Source organism: Ixodes scapularis, unplaced genomic scaffold (assembly GCF_016920785.2).
Source record: "Ixodes scapularis isolate PalLabHiFi unplaced genomic scaffold, ASM1692078v2 PGA_scaffold10__122_contigs__length_95168666, whole genome shotgun sequence".
Classification (NCBI taxonomy): Eukaryota; Metazoa; Arthropoda; class Arachnida; order Ixodida; family Ixodidae; genus Ixodes; species Ixodes scapularis.
This window is the reverse complement of record NW_024609836.1, coordinates 59,738,172-59,756,975: the sequence shown is the minus strand read 5'-3', so window position 1 is coordinate 59,756,975 and position 18,804 is coordinate 59,738,172. Positions and strand designations below refer to the sequence as shown.

The window sequence follows — 18,804 nt, the reverse complement described above, 5'->3', positions numbered from 1 at the left end:
GTCTTAGGAATAGAAATGTGGGTTTTGTAATACACCTTTGCAGGAAATTAAGCACAGCTTGTTAATTTCAAAGAAAAAAACCTCGATTTTAAAAAGATTTTGGTCAAAACAAAAAATAACTTGGACATTCAACCTTTTAAAACTTGCTATATATAAAAACAAAAAGCAAAGAACTCTCCACATGAGCAGCGTTTGCTAAGGCAAGTGCCAGCATTGTCTAAAACCTTACTTCATGAAACGTTGTGCGTGGAGCTTCCATCAACGAAGCGTCGTCCTCTAAATGAACGCTGACCGTTCCCCGTCACCGAGTGTCCGACGTAAGGGGCAAAAATACCGGGCTGTAATTTTACCATACTCCATTTGACATTACGGTGGACCCATCCCAGCCAGTCCAGCGAACGTATCACATGACTATCTCGAAAGTCGTGTGACATTCGTACGGCATTAGATTGGTTTCGATGGCTCCTAGCATCCTCCAAAATCTATCGTAAGGTGAAACAGAGTACAAGTAGATGCTGCCCGGGCCTTGGTTCTGCCAAGATGGCGGCCGTCGCGAGGAGCAACTGTGCCTTACCGTCACCGGTTCACGCGAGTCCGAGAAAGGATGCGTCGGTACTGTCTCCGCTAACGGTGCTGTACAGGGGTGTGTTTTTATTTCCTTCAGATTTGGTCGGTCTACAGTGCTCGCACAGCCTTTATTCCTCTGCACAGGACGCACTGAAAGAACACAGAGTTGCAGGGACTCCAGCACAACCCCAGGGAACACAGTGCTGGAGTCGACTTCGTCGCAGGTTGCTCACACACATCGAGAAAAAAACATGCATCTACACGGGCTCATGTTCTCACATGTACACTCGGAAAGATCCTAGCAACCCTGAAAAGGGGGCCTTAAAAAAAAACAAAAAAACTTTTGATCTGGTCAGTGCGCTCACCCGGCCTGCAGTCAACAAACAAGCCTGTGGAATATTTTGGGTCGTTTTCTGCATACTTCACAACATCAACAACAATTGGAATGTCCATAGTATGCGGACAATTCTTTTTTTTTTCCTAGTTACCAAGCTGCCTAGGCACAGTTCTAAGCGCTGGCGTTCGGTTGATACTCTTGGCGTTTCGTTTCGCCGCCTGCCTTCGTTTTTGAAGCGGTTGTGTTTCTGCCGAACCTGATGACCTAAGGATGTGGGGAGCTAGCACCAACTCGATGGTGCCAAGTGGTGGTTCGGTTACTCATAAGTTGGATGCCTAAATTAACAAGGTGAAAGTTAAAAAAAGAAAAAAAGTTGCAGAAACCAGTAGGAAGAACTCAGAAAAAGACATGGTAGCCATTAGCAGTACCATTTCCTTGTGAACATTACTCGTGTTGAAACATAAAGTGAGGTGGGAGAGGAGCATACCTTTTCCTTTTTAACGCATTAAAGGAGGAGCTCTCCCCCGTTTCACTGATGCAGTCCGATGTCGAAGACTTCAGCACATATGTTGGCGTAGATCAGTTGAAAACGAAAGCACGAAACGCACAGAGTCCCTATGTGTTTTGCGCCTTCAGTCTCCCCGGCCTAACGCTCTACTGTCCGCTCGTAAGATGAGCAGATGGCACGGCATTAATCGAATGCGAAGCGTCGCCATTTTGGATTTCACTTCATTCTTGTGGCAAAAAAAGGTTTGAAACCGTGTTTAGAAGACCCAGGCTTTTCAGGAAATAAAAAAATAAATGCAACATTGTTTCACACAAGACACAAGCAATATCTCGCTTAAAACCGTGGCAGCGTCTTGCACTCGGTAGCAGCGAAACAACCCCCTGTCGCAGGTTTAGAATGACAAGTCCCTTCAACGAAGCTCTCTGCTCGTCACGACTGGTAGTTCACTCCTCTCCACCCACCTCCTCCCCAGCTTTCACTCTTGCTAAAGCGGAAAGGGCAGAGTGCCTTGTGGGAAGAGCCCCCGCCCTTCTAGACCAGCAAGAGACTTTAGCAGAGCTGTCTGCACGACCTCCATAAAAATTCAAAAGGGAATGTCGCTCGCAAGTCTAAATTGTGGCAATTAAATGGCGCAGAAGTAAGGGGTGCCTTCCATAAATACAAAGTGAAATGTAACAATTCTCACTGCAGTTTCACATTTCATCCAATGAAAAACTATAGCCCTAAGCAACGGATGACAAGCTAGTTTGGGGAGTATCACTGTCGTTGCAAACACATCTCTATATTCCTTGTTCATAGACCGTCGAAAAGCATTCCATAGTAACATCAACAAGATAACAGCTCTTTTTTTTTTTTTGTACTTGAAACCTTACGGTCATTTCACCCGGTCACGTAAAGAAAACAAACATCCATAAATGCAAGTATAGTAAAGAAAAAAAAAAAGAGGGTGTAAAAATGTGCGCCTTTGTAAATAAGATATCCCTTGGGACAACACGTCTCAGAGCTGCACGAGATAGATGCGGCATACACACGCCCTTGACTAGAAGTGACCGGCTCATAACAGGAAAGTAACGTGCAGAAGCAAACCAACAGCACAGCCATCAATAGTATGTACACAAAAACACCGCACAATGTAACGCGACGTGCAGCCAATGCAACGAAGGCTCTGTGTGGGCGTGTCTACTTCGTCGTCGGAATTCGGTTTTGGGCCAGCACGTTTGCCCCGTCTCGCTTCTTACATTGACAGTTATCAAGGGGAAGGATCGCACAAACTGAATGCACCGTTGTTCACAAAGAACGGAGCCGCACTCTGCTTTTGGGAAGTATAAAGGCTGCGCGCTTCGAAATGTAGGCGCATTGGTACGCGCTCGTCGTCTCAGCACGTTGAGAGTAACCGTGGGCAGCGAGCTTGTTATTGCATATTTTGCTGCCAGAGTTGCTCCGAGGTTTTTACAGAAGACCGACAATGTTAGAACTTTTTCTTTTTAGATTTTAGTCTTTGAAAAGCGGACGTAGCCCCCGGTTTTCTTTTAACACTGCGTGCAGGCTTTGCCAATGTACCCATTAGCAGTTCCTGTTTCCCTTCTTCAAGCAGCATTCATTTTGAATTCTTGCATGTGAACCTAGTGCAAAGGTACTGGTGTGTATGTGCGACCTCCATTGTTTTATCTAGAAGCGGTACCGTACTGCTGTAACAGCATAACATGCAGTGGGCGTCAGGAAGGGGTTAAGGAGTGCACTGGAACCAAGTTTCTCTGCAATGCACGCTAAGTTAAGGAAAACAAAACCTGCAGGTCTTAAACGTCCCAGAGGTCTTCCTCGTTCGCTTGAACACTTTGTTTGAAGTAACGTGTCTTGTGCCTCCGCAGGCCCAACACACACATCCACGCGCCTTCTTGACAGATTGAAGCCACAGCATCATTGTAAACTGCAGGCAGAAAGGAAACGGTCCTCCGAGGTTGCCACCAATTGAAGAAAGCCGTTACCCGACGTCCGGCGTAGTTGCACAGGCACACGGAACACGCATTTAAAACAAGCTACATATCCAGCAAATTCACCGAGAACAAAAAAAGAAAGGAACCAGGACCACCCCTCTCTCCCCAGCGTGCCCGAGCGAGCAACGTCGACCGTAGCAGCCGGAAGTTGAGCAGACACCACTTGGACGTCACCTACACGAAGGGACACGCAGCACCGGAGGAGCAAAGAGCGCACCGGAGACTTTTACGGCCAACGCGAGAGGACCAAGCCACCGACAAGGCGCTACGGATTTGCCGACCGGCGACCTCGGCACTTCCGTCCCGACTTGCTTCCCAATCGTCCCATTCGTCGAGATCATTCCTCCGCAACCGTCGTCGCCGAGAGCTCGGAGGTACACCCCTTTCCAGCACCGTCGTTCGTCTTGTCTCGCGAGTCTGCCTCGTCCTTCCGGAGGAGTCTCTCTAGCTCCCTTCTGTCACCTCATTGGCACGTTCAACTCTTGACGTATCGGGGTCGCGAAAGGCCGGCACGTGGCTTAGTCGCTGTCGCTGTCCGCGGCGGTCGCGACAGCCGCTGCGGCGGGTTGCGCGGGCTCGAAGCTCGCTGACTGCGCAGCAGCGGTGGCCGCAAGGTTGGAGATTTCGGTCTGCGAGGGCGGCACCTCCCCCGTCTGCAGCTCGAGCTCGACGCGGTACTCGTGCTTGGAGAGGTAGCGTACATACTTCTCCGGCGGGTTCTCGTTGGAGACAGAGATGGAGCGCACGGTGGTGTGGGACACGCTCGTGGCCGGCATGGTGAATTCGACGTCGACGTGCGTGCCAAAGGACTCCGGGATCTGGTCGAATGACGTCAGGTCCAGCCGCAGCAGGAACAGGTGTTGCGTGTAGGCACCTGTGGAGGTGCGGCATTGTGTGACGGAGAGTCATGCCCTGCTCGTGACGGTTGTTGCGTCGGCGGACCGGGCAACTGTGGACTCTTTCGCCGACTTTCACCGAGAAACTGAGCTTGTTGGGAGCTCTGGGGAAGCTAAGACTCTTGGGCGACTACACTAATCGTGTAAGGCACGAGCCACAACCTCTACGCCAGCCTAGGGCCCTAACGCATCCACTGTCCCGAGGCCTGCGGCACAAAGTTTTATCAATGAGGCCAGGACTATTGGAGAGGAGTTCCAACCACTACGGCTCTAGTGGCTAAGCTCAGAACTAAACCCACGGAGACAACCAGAACGTGAATTATTTGCTTATGTTTCTGACGCAGCGCTAGGGTGATGCAGCCAATTGCCGATGCGACACTCCTGTTCAGCGTGTGCCCTGTACTCGATCGAGGAAGACGACATAAAGAACCCGGTCCACGGGCCTTTTGTTTTGGGTTAACACGGAGCTACGTGGCAACTGAGCTGGACAAAAAATAAGGCCCCTGCAGACCAACATGCCGTTTGCAAACAAGCCCGTGCTCGCCCACATGGAATGTGGGCACGGCGTGTGCGCAAATATTAAATTTGCTCGAGGTGAAGTGTCCGCACATGTGCCACGTAAGAGATGTCAAGGGCTCTAACCTAACCATCGGACAACCGTCGAGCCCGAGGCCCCCCGGCCAAAGGAGCGGGACGGGGAGGAACGCACCTTGGCCCTCCTTGGGAAGACGTGGGATGCGCCAGACGACCGCCCTGTAGGCGTGCTCGTACTTGGCCTGCCCGGTGGACACCTCGATGAGGCTGGTGTCCAGCGGCTGGGCTGCCCCTATGATCCTCTCCAGACCCTGCGTGGGGAGGCCGTCACCGTCTCCTCGGCAAACACGAACACTCCCAACCTTTCGCTGCATCGGCACCTCCACCGGTAGTCTAGAGCGTCTACTTTCCCTCAGAGCACTCGGGAGGGCCAATCGCTGCATTCCACAGGGTAGCTCGGCAAAAAAATGTTTTTTAAAAAAACAATCTTATTTAGTACTCTGTGACACAGAAAATAACGCTTGCACAGACTGTTTTTTTTTGTTTGTTTGTTTGTATGCATGCATATAAGCGTATTTTCTGCCCCGTCATTTTCCCGTAAGTCGTAGCAACTGGTTCTCCCGGGTGTTTTGCAGGAAAGCAGACATGACGGATTTCTTGCGGCAGGAAAGGCCCAGTTGCGCAAGTCCCCGAATCACTGTATTGTTTCATCCGCCGCCGTCCACGGGGGGCAAGCCGAGCCAATTTGAACCGAGTCGACGTCGAAACACGCGCGGTAAACGGACGTGTGACGGGGGACAGCACCTTTATCTTGCCGGGCTTGCGGGCGGCGGACTTGAGGGCCCCGTAGCGGAAGTGCTTCTCGACGCGGAACAGGTAGACCCAACACTCGGGGATAGGGAAGCGTATCTGGATGTCCTCGCAGGCCACCTGGCCGTGCTTGCGGCTGTGGTAGCCTGGCACCAGGACGTCCCCGCGGAGCTCCACGTGGCGTGGCGACACTTGCATCACCACTTTGAGCTGCGAGACAAGACGCGGCAGTTAAATTGGGTGTTGGGGGTAAAGGCCGGTTTACACGTCTGCATTTGACCGCGATTGACGGCGCTACGATCACGTGCGACAGCTCAGGACGAAGGTACGCTTTGGCCCTTTGGCGCCATATGTCGAGGAGTCCTACACCCCTTTAAATCTGCACATTAGTTGACCGAAGATTTCTGCAGCATTTGCAAGATTGAATCTATGCACTATCTATGAGGTGTGACCTTTTATAACATTTTCAGTATTATTTTGAGCTCATGGTGAGAAAGAGACTCGTAAAATAGGGAGTTTTAGAATAACATACGGAATTTTAGCGCACACTAGCGCTAAATTTAGCGCTTGTGTTAGCGCAGGCTACGCAAGAGTGGTTTGAAATAGCGTTTCTCCGCCACAACGCAAAGCCCAAGCATCTCGCGCTTGCAACACCACTAAGATGCAGTAACAATTTTTATTTTACACACGAAATGTTGTAACTTGAGAAAAAAAAATTTTCTTTTGTTTCAGAGTAACATTTTAGATTTGTTTAAATATGAGAATGCGACGGGAGCAGTCGACCGGTCATGTCCGCTTGCGCAAGGCTTAACATCGCCTCGGCAGGCGAGGTCTCGCGTGCTGAGCTTGGCACACCGTGCCTTCGCCGAGAAACGTTAAAGCGTTGCAAGCAGCAAGTTGCCGGCGATCGTTGCCCACCTTGCTGGGTCTTTTAAAATGTTTCTGACGTGCACATCTCATAGGAGTGCAATGTCATCCTGAGTTTATAATCGCAGTTGCAAGGATGCCGCCGACGTCACCAAAGCAGGCGAGCTGAGGTCCTGGGAGCCGCCATTTTTTAACTGTGCTCGTCTTAGGTTTAGCCAACTTCTCATCACGAATCCTCTGAGGAGGAGTGCAAAGACTCTTTGTGTATGTACGCAATTTCTGAAAAAAAGCACGCACAAAGCAGTGTTTGGCGCACGAGCAGTGTCAACGAAGCTATTCTTTGCGTACGCAAAGCTTTAGCGTGCGCTATTCTAAAACTTCCTTATATACACGGACGCGAAGCATTCCGTGGCTACTCATTAGATGGCGCCAGTGTGTCACCTCGTCGTTAGCCTCCTAGATTGAAGAGATTGTCCACCTTGGACAATGGGGAGCATTTGTAATTTAATGGCGAATGCCTCCTGCGGAGATGGGTCGCAAGTGTGCACATGCCGCGTTTTCGCATGGTGAGGAAAGGCGGAGACAGTTGCAAACGATCGGCGCTCTCGTCGCCTCCTTGCAGCTCGTATGGCAAACGCAGCCCGTAAACCACGCGACCTCGATCGAGCAGTTGGAAACTCTCTGTAACACAGACTCTCTACCCATCTCAAGTCCTCACAGGCGGTAGTAGCATCGTCGATGAGAGTCGAGCAGAAATATGTGTACCAGCATTACCGCACGGGTATAGCAAACATTATCACATCAACTTGGTTGCGGGACTCTTGCGGAGGAGCGAACCTCCTCTCGCTCCCAGGGCTGCCACCTGTTCATTTGAAGTGCCACCTAGAGGCTGTGCTACAAAATGGTATTCTTGGGAGTGGCTACAATGTGGTGTGCCCTCTAGATGGTGCGCTTCAAAACCTCCGTGTTCTACCGAGTTGCCGTAACGGCCGGCTCCAAAACTCTGGCGCTTTGAACGACGGGGGGGCGGACCTTTGGGGGAGAGGAGGGATTCTTCGTGCGGAAGAAGTGTCTATAGACAGTTTTTGCAACCGAGTTGCACTATTGACCTTGAGTGTGGCTTACTTGCAGTGGCAGCTCCCTTGCCCTTGGTGGCCGAATCCTGAACCGCATGAGTTCAAATAAACAAGCATCCGGGGGATGGAGCCTGCGAAAGAAGAAAGCTATGAATTAATTTCGGTTGCGGCGCGAAAAGCGCCGTCACATCATTGTTCACTCCGTATCACTAAGGCTAGGATACGTCGACATGTTTTAGTCATTCGAGCTGGACCATCTGGGCAGTTGCAAACTTCTCTGAGGTTCCAGTTTGATGGTGCAAATATAGCAAGGTGTTCAGAACTTTGAGTTCAAATGTTGTGAACTTTACTGTGTTTACCAAGTTTGAACTTTATAGACTGTTAGCCCTCTGTTTCAAGGTGTAGGCTATATTCCATTTCACTCTAACTGCAAGCGTAGCAAAAGCCACAAGAGCGAGCACCAGACTTTCAACGACCCTGCCAGGCACGCACGCTTGTGCTGTGTAAGCAAGTGTGTAAGCACACACTTGTGCTCGTAGCTTCAGCTTTGCTCATGCACAAAGTGAAACTAGCTAGAGCCCTGTCTGGGGTCCTAAAGTGAAAATTGGAGTAGAAAAGCATCATTCTCAAAAATTCCTTTGCCACTAAATGTGTAATGGGTAAGATTCTACTCGAAACCCAGAAACTACAAACTAAAAAATAAATAAATACATATTTCAATTTTTGATTTTCTGGTCAAGGTTCAAATTATTTCACATCAGTTGACTCTTCATATACCCGAGTTCAAAATGAAGTAGAACCTTTCATTCTGAAAGAATAAAGAAGGAAGTTAAGACTATTAAATTGCATTTTAAATGTAATTTGCTTCATTGAACACCAGACAAAAGGTCCTTGCCAAAAAGAAATGATTCATGATGTATCAGTCACTGCTAAGAACCTGATTAGAGCAGTGCATAGTATTTGCGATAATTTACTTTTTAAAATATTTTTTTGGCAATTAACGCTTAATCATCCGAAGTTATGGACCAGTGATCGATATATCATATCCATCTCTTTTCAGTGTGACACATAGTTTTCACAAGAAAATTCTGGCCAGCACCTTGTAGAAATGCTGCCATACGTGACAGACGTTTACAAATATCTGTAATGTGAAATAGAGCGCAGCTCATAGAGCGCAGCTCTTGAGGTATTGCAATATGCCGTGCTTTGATTTTGTGATATGCCCTCCTAAAGAATTTGAGAAAGAAATATATATGCACAAATATAAACCACTCTCCACACATACTGCTTCTCCTCCATATCCCCTCCTCCTCCTCCTTACCCTCCCTTCCTCCTGCATACCCTCCCCTCCTGCATACCCTCCTCCTCCTGCATACCCTTCATCCTCCATACCCTCCCCTCCTCCATACCCTCCCCTCCCCTCCTCCTGTTACGCCAATGCCAACGCCGCAAAACACAGGAACGAGCGCCTAAGAGCTGCGCTCTAAAAATCATAGCGAGTTATATTTGTTTTATTGTGGCGGAAACATACAAATCCTCCGATATTGGGTAGAGAGCGTAGAGTGGTGAATATATACTTTATATCTTTTACATAGCTAGCACTTTTGGGGAGGAAAGGGGAAGGGTGGGGTTGGTGCCATGGCCGTGGTTTCTACGGTATAAAACTCAAGAGTGCACTGCCCCGGAATATCATTCCTAGTTCCAAAAATGAGGGTTCACAGGTTGAAAGTTTAGTTTTTAGAGATTAGTCTAGTCATCAAAAGGTTATCACTGTCGCCAAGCTTTCTCTGTAGACTGTTTCTGCAGGGAATTGTTTTAGATGCTCAATCTTTTTGCAAACAATGTGGGAATAGAACAAACTCCCAGCACACATTGTGGCTGCTGAAAGTCTGGAAGCATGGCTCCCCTTGTCTGGGACATTTGAATCGGTGAATTATTTTGAAATGATTGTATTAATGCTTGCACTTTGCACATGTTTCCTCGTATTGTGTAACGCCCACTCCTCTTGTTCTTGTGTAGGATCCATAGTATTTCAAATAAATAAAATAAATAAGTGGGTCCCATCTCGGAGCACATGTGGCATCTCCACTGCTGTGAGCCAGTTGGCCTCGACTCACTTGATGACGCGGTTGTTCTCGAACTCCTCTTGCATGACACATGAGTGGAACTCGCAGTTCTCGAGCCGGATCCATTCCTCGGTGACCACAGGCATGATGTCGTACCTGCCAACAACCTCCTTGCCCTCACGTGTCAGGTCATTCACACCCACCTCGATGTCCGGCATCCCTGCAGAAAAGGTTGCGTTTGCAGCATTCAACGCCAGACACCCTACGCAATTATAAAGGCTCCGCAGGCAACTGGTTTTTGCTCCATACGCCGCACCGAGAGAAGGCACCAGTGGACGCAAGAACGGCCTGTCGCAATTTGTACTGCGTGTACGTTTAGACGGCAGAGAGTTAGTCGGCCCCAACAAGCATCTGGTGTCTCGGCTGTAGGTGAGAAACTTGGCCACTGCTAGCCTGGGGTCTTCAACATGCGCCACGCGGTAGCAACGCGCCAGCCCGCATTAGTACGATCCCCGCCAAATCTGAACGGGCAGGGGTGGCCCGGGATACCCGAGTTTTACAGTGCGAGCTTTTGCTTTGTGCACTTTGAGCAGCAGTGCGTTAATGAGCTCGGCCACCGGTCGCAACACGAGGAGGCGCTGGGGTGATCCATCAAGTAGCCCCGTAGCAACGGTGTTGGGGGAATTTCTGATCTGCATACATTCTATGGATTATTCGTTCATTGTGTGATTAAAATGATTCTGACAATGTTACAAGGTTTCATCTGCACCAGTTTTTTCGACAGGCGGCTAGTTTAGCGTCACGTTGCCTTAAAGGGATGCTGAACCGAAATCTGGATTCCCCAAAACACGCGGCAAAAGCATGCAATGGGTTGCAACGAGCGGATGACCGTATTTTTCAAAAGAAGAGTTGCATTTGGCAGGAATGTTGACGTCATGTTTCTCCGAGAAGGAGAGGGAACGGCCTAGCGTCTTCTCCGGCTCGCGGTCTCGAGGGAGCAAAATGAAGAGAGGAGCAAACTAGGTATCTTGACGTCACGCGCCTCGTCGGCCTGGTTCAAACTCGACTTCTTTTTCCAAAAATACGGCCGTCCATTTGAGATATCGCCTTACTAGTAGTGTTGTTGGGATTGTAGCGTCCCGCCTACATCTCCAGTATTTTTTTTTTTTTTTTTTTAAATCCAAATTTCGGTTTACCATCCCTTTAAGGGGGAAACCACCCAAAAAGTCAACTTCTGCACTGCTTGCTTGATTTCAGTCAAATTTGCAGTCGACGCTTATATGAGTGGCAAGCCCATCCCTGCCAAATTTCATTGTCCTATGTCTATTCTGAAACTTGTTACGAATGTTACAATATTGAAGTCAGTGTGCTCACTTAGAAAAACTATCTCTTTAAAATAAAATAAAAATTTGTGATTTTTATGTGTAATGTAGTCATAGGAATACTCATAGCACATAGTACCTAGCTAGTTATTTTGCTAGATTGAATTGTTTTTCATAAGTATAATGCCATAAGAATATTCAATATTTTTTCATGTCTGCACTTTTTTGCAAATGTTTTTTTTTTTTTTTTTTTAGCATAAAAGAATGTTAAAATAGGAACACTAACCAGCCAGGCATGTTCCTGACAATATTCTATCCCAGAAAACCACCTAAGAATATTTCTCTATCGTGTAATGAAAAACAATAGTTTCAAGTGAAATTTATGCCGAAAAGTGGAACAGAGAAAAATACACTCAAAGTTCTCCAACCACTACCTTTTCTTTAGCATCGGTGGCCCGAAAATAATTTATAAAAAATTAACTATGCAGTGTAAACTAATGAAACTTTCTTGAAATTCTCTCAAGATGTTGGTGGATGTAAATATGGCATTTTTTCAAAACCAACTTTTTTTGCAGAAATTGTTTTTTCTGGGTAGTGTCCCCCCCTAAAAATACCTAAATCCAAATTGCGAGCTAAAAACACGCTTTCCGTGTAGGGCTTGTAACAACATTATTGGGCGCTGAAAAAAATCGGCCATCCGCGTTAAGTCCCTTTTTCAAATTTTTCTTGTTCACGTTCCACACACTGAAAAGCACGGCAAAAAAAAGAGCTCACACTTGCACCTGATCTCACCACATCGGAGTCTCCTTCGGCACAATAAAGTCCACCCGCTGTGCACACCGTCGCCATGGTAACGAAGCGCCTTTTTCGATCACATTTCGCGAAAAACGCAAAAATTCTCGTGGTGTGAGCGTGCACCTAGTGCTTGCTTTTCGTCAGACTAAGTCGCTATGACGTAACTACGGTGCTTGAAAACTGCGTGCGACTGAAGCGTTTGTGCCAGAGTCCCACTAGAGCGACAAACAAGAACAACCAACGTGGACAAGCCTCAAACACATGCAGCGTGCTCGTGATGGTACCTTTGGCAGGCGTTTAGTCGTTCGGTGTTCGTGAAGTAAGCGCGAGTGATTGCAAGCCTGCCAAAGATACCCTCACATGCGTGATGCTTGTGTCTGAGCATAGCCTCCTTTATTCTACAGAGCCTGTCAAATCGCAAAAGAATCTGGTTTGAGGCTTGTCGCTGTAGGTTGTTTCTGTTTATCGCTCTAGTGGGACTCGGGCATTGGCGTCCCATGCCGCCTGTGCATCAAAACCAATCTCGAAGAGGCAAACGAATGACGTCGCGGAAGCCGGAGTGCCGTGCTGTCGGTTGTCGCAATTCTGGCGGTTGGAGACGCGTTCCACGCACTGCAATGCAACGGAGGATCCCCGTACGCACCCGTAATGAAGGCGAGGAAGAAGATGCGGACGCGGGCCTTCTGCTTGCAGACGTGCCCCGTCTTGTCTTGCTCCACGATGAACTCGTCCTGGACCGTGACCTGGATCTCCTCCGTCTTGTACGTGAGGGCACGGTCCCTGTGGATCTGCAGCCTGAACAGGGCGTCTTCCACCACCTATCCGGGGAAGACAGATGGCGGCATCATGACTACAAGCATGAGGAAACTATTATAAGATTACATGAGCTCGATCGTGGCGACAGAAATCGGGGAGCACTAAATGTGCCAAGTGCAAACTGCCACCGAGTGTCGCGTGACTTCAGGTGACGTGACATTTGTTTCTGTGTTAAATTTAGCGGAGAAATTGACACCACGAAACTCAAGGTCATGTGAGGTCAGTTTCTCACAGCGAATTTGGCCGGAAAATTAACATCACGTGACTTGAAGTAGCGAGCATCGTCTTTCTGTGAATGTTCTTTCTGCGACCAAGTTGACACGATGAGAGAAAGGCAACATGCTTCCTGTGGGGGAGGGGGGGGGGGGGGGTTTATAAGTTTTACTTAATGCATCAAATTTTTTTTATATATATATTTTTTTGTTGTTTTGTTTTACGTTGAATTGACAAAAATGTTTTCAGTGGTGGTAGGTTGTCATGTATAAACACAGGAAACTGGTATAGCCCTCTATCTAGTGTCTCAGAGCTGTGACTGTGGCACAAACGAGAGACATGCAAAACAATTCCTTTTCGTGAACTTGGTACGAAAACCGGAGATGACGGCAAAAAGACCAGGACAAGTGCAAGAGCCAACTTTTTGTTTGTGACTTGCGTTCCGTGTTTTTGCTATACGCCGATAAACCTTGAAGAGTAACCCCCGAGTAAGTTTTGTTAAAATTGGAGAATGCAGAATAACCCCAAATTGGAGCTGTCCTTGAATAAGAAACTTGCAAGCTTCGCGGAAAGAAACCTTTATCTACAGAGTTGGGATACAGCCCACCCTGAACTGTCTGCGAGGCTGCTGCTTTCTTGAATCACATTCTACTCATGACCGTCTGAAGCTGTAGACGTTAAATCTTCACCAACCCACCCGAACTCCACACTAGATAAACCCCCCCCTCCCCCCTCCCCCATCAGCTTTGAATGCTGCCTTGAAATGTTGTCACAGAAATTAAATGGGAGGGGGAAAGGGGGGGGCGCGGAGGGGAAAGCGGGCAGGGAAACTGACCTGTACGAATGTCTTGAGGTCTTCGCTGCACTGGGTCCCTAGCTTCAGCAGCTGGGAGACCTGGGGTGCGTGCTCGAGCGGCAGCCCAAGCTTGGCAAACTGGCCCATGCTGGTGATCTGGCCCTGCATGACCTTGGAGATCTGTCCCGGTCGCACCCCCATGCGCTCCCGGTAGAAGATGTACTGCAGCTTCACTGTGAAGATCTTGCCGTAGGCGTCAAACTGCTGGGCACCCACCTCGGACAGGGAGTAGCATGCCTGCGGGACAGCGGCACAAGTGGACGTTGGGGAGTCGGCCAAACATGTTGAAGAATGGATGGGCATTTGGGTTTCTATTTCTAGCAAATAGATGCATGGATGGTATTGACTGCACCCTTTGTAATAATCTATAGCTGGGGCCACCTGTAGTTGCTGACAGGTTAAGAACTCGGTAGACGCTCTGCCTCGTGATCTTTCAGCTTTTGATAACGCTTCATCACACAAACAGCCAGAGCCCAGTGGAAGGCGACGACCAAATGCTGGAGGCTAAGCTTTTACTGAATTCTTAGCCTCTCATCAACTATACCATACAGCACAAAAGCAACCAAACAGGAGATGAACAAGTCATAAGGTTGCCCCCGGCAACAGATGAAAGTGAGCCTACCTGCAGGGGCACCTCTTGGAAGGGATCATTGTCCTCCTTCTTGTTGTAGAGGTAGAGAATGTTCTGCTCCGTCATGCGCACAAACACCTTCTTCCAGTACCGGTTGCCTGTAATCTTCTTTTTGTTTGGGTGACGCAGCATCATCTCCCAGCCCTCGCCCTCAAACTTAAACCGGAACTCTTCTAGGGGTTGCGACGTGTCCTCGTCAAACAGCGGCGTCGACGGACTCTCTGCCGACTCCTCGGCCCTCTTAACCCCGGCCTCCCCGAGCGCAGGGACCGCCTCCTCCGTCACGGAGGACGTGGGTATCGACACGGCGGGGGACGGCCCGCCCTCGTCTTCCGCCTCGTCGCCGAGCATGAGCAGGTCATCCTTCTGCGTCGACGTCTTGTCGAAGGGGTTGAACCTCGATGCCGTCGTCGTCTGGTTCCCCGGCGTCCTCACGGGCGACTTGGGTGGCGGCAGGAGCTTGGGTGGTGGGCCCAACATGGCATCCGGTATGTCGCCGCCCTCTCTCATCTTGGGCCGGATGACGACGGAAAAGTCTGGGCCAACGTCGTCGTCATCGAATGAGTCCTGCGAGGGCGCCTTCTTGGCCAGTGGCATCCGGACGGGCGTGTTCTCGGGCGGCTTGGTGGCGACGGCAAACGGGTCGAAGATGTCCATGCCACCAAACCCTTGGTCGGAGCCGCTCCCGTGGTCTTCCACCCTGAGGACGGACGCCTGCGAACTAGCAAACGGGTCAAACGCATCTGACGCAGTTGCAACAGCCACGGGTGCGGCAGTGTCCTCAAACTTCTCTATCGCCTGCTCGAATTTGGCGGCGAAGGCCTCAAATGCGGCCGTGTCCGTGAAGGGAACCGCGCCCTTTGCGGGTTCCAGCTGGATGTTGGTTGTGTCAAAAGGGTCATAGTCGTGGGCCTTGGTCGGCGTGACTGCTTTGTGTGGCTCCCCATGGAGCAGGTCAAACTCTCCGAAGGCGTTCCCGGTGTCTTGGGTCGTGGTGACGGAGAGGTCTGTCTTGGTTTCCATTGGGGACGTGTTGTCTTCGAAGTTCCCGAAAGGGTCAAAGTTGGAAGAGTCGTTTGTGGCAGAGGCAGCTGCTTCCTGGAAGGCATCAAAGGCAGGCAGAGGAGCGACATCACCCTCGCAGGGAGCGGCGTCGCCCAGGCCGAAAGGAGCAAAATCCTCTCTCTGTGGCGTGACGCTGGCTACGGCGGCGGGCACAGGCTCGAGCATGCTCTTGCCAAGGTCGGAGAAGGGGTCGAAGGAGCTGTGTCCCTCCGCCTTTCCGTCTAGACTGCCGAACAGATCGGACTGCTGCTTCGACTTTGCGGGTGCGTCTGTCTCCATAGCGTGGGGGGACTCGGTGCTCGGAGGGCTGTGGTCTTTCATTTCGAAGAGACCTCCCGAAGTGTTTGCGGCAGCAGTAGAAACACTCGCATTGGGAGGAGAAGAAACGGCCCGATCCTCGGTCATCTCAACAGAGTCGCCACCACCGAAGAGACCTCCCCCTTCCGTGACGGGAGCCGTCTGCTTCTCCGGCGAAAAGTCGTGGTCCACACTCGTCTTCCCAAAGGCGACCTGGAAAGGGTCCTCGGCCGCAAGCTGGTTCTCGGCCGCCGTCGTAAATGCACTTCTTGCGTCCTGATCTGAACCTGTTTGGAAGGTTCCCTCACTGAAGGGATCAAAGTCCATCGCCGCTTTAGGTACCTGCACATCGTCAGTCGTCCCGAACCCAAAAAGGTCTGCCTTTTGGTCTGCGTCGTCTCGCTGACCCTCGCACGGGAACGTAGATGCAATGGCTTCGAACAGCTCCGCACCTTTGGAAGCGTCTTCGGTTTCGCCGGTCCCGCCGACAAGGGTGTTTCGAAAGAACTCAAGGTCCTCTTCCAAGTTATCGAAGGGGTTCGTGCTCGACCTCCGCGAACCGGAGAAAAAATTTGGGACTTCCGCCGGCGGCTCCGCATCGGTCGCCGTTCCGTTGATGCCTCCGAATAGGCTCTCCCCCGGCGTCGAAGGTGCATTATCGACGAGAAACGGGTTACTCATGTCTCCCTGAACACTTGAGGTGCCGGTTGCCGCTCCGGTTGATGGCGACGCCTTGTTGCTCAGCTCGGAAGGCGAGAACAGTCCTTCTTTTGTCTTCTCTGTGCGAGAAATCCTTCCAGATGCAACGTCCACAAAAGATGTGTCGAAAGGGTCGTCTTCCTCTGGTTCTGCACTCTCGTAAGCGTCCTCCTTTGTCTTCGGCGTAGGCTGAGAGAGGACGTCCACGAAGGAAGTGTCGAAAGGGTCGTCGGCGGGGTCCTCCAACGGACCCTCGAGAAAGCTGTCTAGAGAGACGGGCGCGGCGGCGACGGGAGACTTCGACTCGTTTCTGGGTGCGAACCCAAACTCTTCCAGAAGTTCAAACTCAACGTTGTGCTCCTCACCGTTGAGTCGTTGGGAGTCCTCCGCCGATTGTACGCTTTCAGCCGCCTCTTCCTGCGGCACAACGGTCTCGACAAGCTTGGAGGGTGGCGGGGGTCTTGGAGGCGGTTTGGACGCGACGGATGGTGCGGATGCGGCCTCTGGAGCCTCGGTGCTCAGCTGTCCATCCTCGAAGTTGACCCAGGACCTTGCAGGGGACTTGGCGGGCGCCACCGGCACCGCGGCGGCAGGTTCCTCGGGGGATAGGTTCTCGGATTCTAGGTAGTAGTCTGGCTTGTTGAGCTCTGTGATGGCTGAGGTCTCCTTGATCTTGGTGAGCGTGTCCTGGGTCTTCTGGACCGTGTCTTGGACGCGTTGGGTGAGCTGCTCGAAAAAGCGCCACTCCTCACTGTTGCGTTTCTTCTCCTCAGCGTCCTCGGCGGGTTTGAGGGAGGTTGTGGTTGCCCCCGGTGCTGAGGGGTCGGAGGGGTCGGCGAAGGGGTCGAAGGGGTCGCTGCCTCTTGCGGAGGAGAGGGCCTGCTGCTGCTCCTGCTGGCGCTCGGCGACCTGCTTGGCGTAGATGGCGGCCTCGACTTCGTCGTCACTCTCGTGGCCTCTCTTGTGGCCCTTGATCTTCTTCTTGATGAAATTCATCTCCTACAGCTATCCTGCAGGAAAGATTGTGCAATGCACTTTAGTGTCTTCAGCCACGCGTGGAAACCTACATCATGTGTGCAAACTTCACTGTTGTGAATGCAATGCTAGCTTATTGGATGGACCACTGCATGATTTTCAAGGCTGTCATCAAAACATGGGAACCCTTTGAGGACGGGTTCTACATCCCCAATGTAGTTTCTTGAGAAGGTTTCAAGTTAAATGTTCCGTATGGAATACGGCATCAGTGAAACCTACCAAGTAAGCTCGTAAGTTGGAAACATTCTAAAGTCTAACCTTTCACTGCGTGTTGACGTAGTGCATGTACCATGGTGAGCACCCCCTCCACGGTACTACCACAATCAACGTACCCCGAAATACGCAATATGGTCTTTTTCAGCATCTGTGGACCCTACAAGCTCTATTATCCCTAAATTTATCGAAGAGTCCAAAGTATGCGACTTTAAACTTCGCATTCCATTCATAATTCAGAGCACAGCTCTCTCGAAGGACTGTCTCAGCTCACGTGGAACGCGATAGTACCCCCCTCCTCCCCTCCTGCTCTTATGTCAACAGCTGTTACAGGATGTGGCGGCCGTCATGGCAGCTGTACCAAATGCAAGCGTTGACACATATGACATATATCAAAGAGGGGGGGGGGGGGGGGGGGGGGGAGGAAAAAACCTGGAATTTTTCATAAAATATGTAATACTATGGTACCTAAGCGACGTATGACGTCGGTTTTCTATACATAACCTGACTTTCTCTAGCGATCAAGTACGTCATAGATATCAGCGGATATGCCCAGTGTGAGTCAGATGTTGGTTCGGCACAAGAGCACTCATGATCTGGAAGCTCAGCAGGCTATTGTTGTCGCCAGTATTTCTCTTGTTACAAGATCAGCCACAAAGTTTTGCTAAAATTTGTTGGGTAAAACCTGAGGAGGTTTAGGAATTTCGGCTTGTGCTGTTCATGATAGAGATCCAGGCTAGCAAATAAACTTCTGCTGTTGTTGTTTTTGTTTTTGCAACATTTCCAAATTTAGAGATTTCAAAATGGCTCGTGCGAAGTTGCGTCACCCACATAGATATTTCTAGATTAACGATTAGAAAACACCCAACAGTTTTGAAGAAATTTGCTCGACTGCCCTAGCTGTATGGAACATTTTATTAGCAAAAGGACATAAAGCAGATCATTTTGAGATTTGTGACCTGATCTGGGGATTCATAACCTTATTTTGTAACTTTTTTCTTTCTTCCCCTTCTTTGTTTACATTTTTATGGGGGGGGGGGGGGGGGGGAGGAGGGAGGGGAGGGGATTTTACAATACATCGTTTCTATAAACACTATCGATTTTAGAGATGCCGTCTCCATTCGTTTGCTCCAAACTTCCACTTTATGTGTCCATCATTTATATAAAATAATCCACAATGCAGCAAAAATAATAAAAACCCAACTAA

The 18,804-nt window shown here is 49.9% G+C and overlaps 2 protein-coding genes across 2 annotated transcripts in view; one reads left to right on the top strand and one right to left on the bottom strand.

Annotated features, from left to right (window-relative positions):
• The window catches only part of LOC8052247 (RNA-binding protein Nova-2), an 82,773-nt gene that overhangs the window by 2,919 nt on the left and 61,050 nt on the right, over window positions 1-18,804 (top strand). The window lies entirely within an intron of this gene.
• On the bottom strand, window positions 1,672-17,803 carry LOC8052244 (protein stoned-B). The gene is made up of 8 exons (XM_029991652.4): window positions 14,280-17,803; window positions 13,637-13,894; window positions 12,416-12,590; window positions 9,707-9,875; window positions 7,639-7,720; window positions 5,641-5,856; window positions 5,012-5,147; window positions 1,672-4,280 (listed from the first exon to the last, which is right to left on the bottom strand). The coding sequence occupies exons 1-8, from the start codon at window positions 17,343-17,345 to the stop codon at window positions 3,925-3,927; spliced, it is 4,458 nt and encodes a 1,485-aa protein (XP_029847512.2). The 5' UTR covers window positions 17,346-17,803; the 3' UTR covers window positions 1,672-3,924.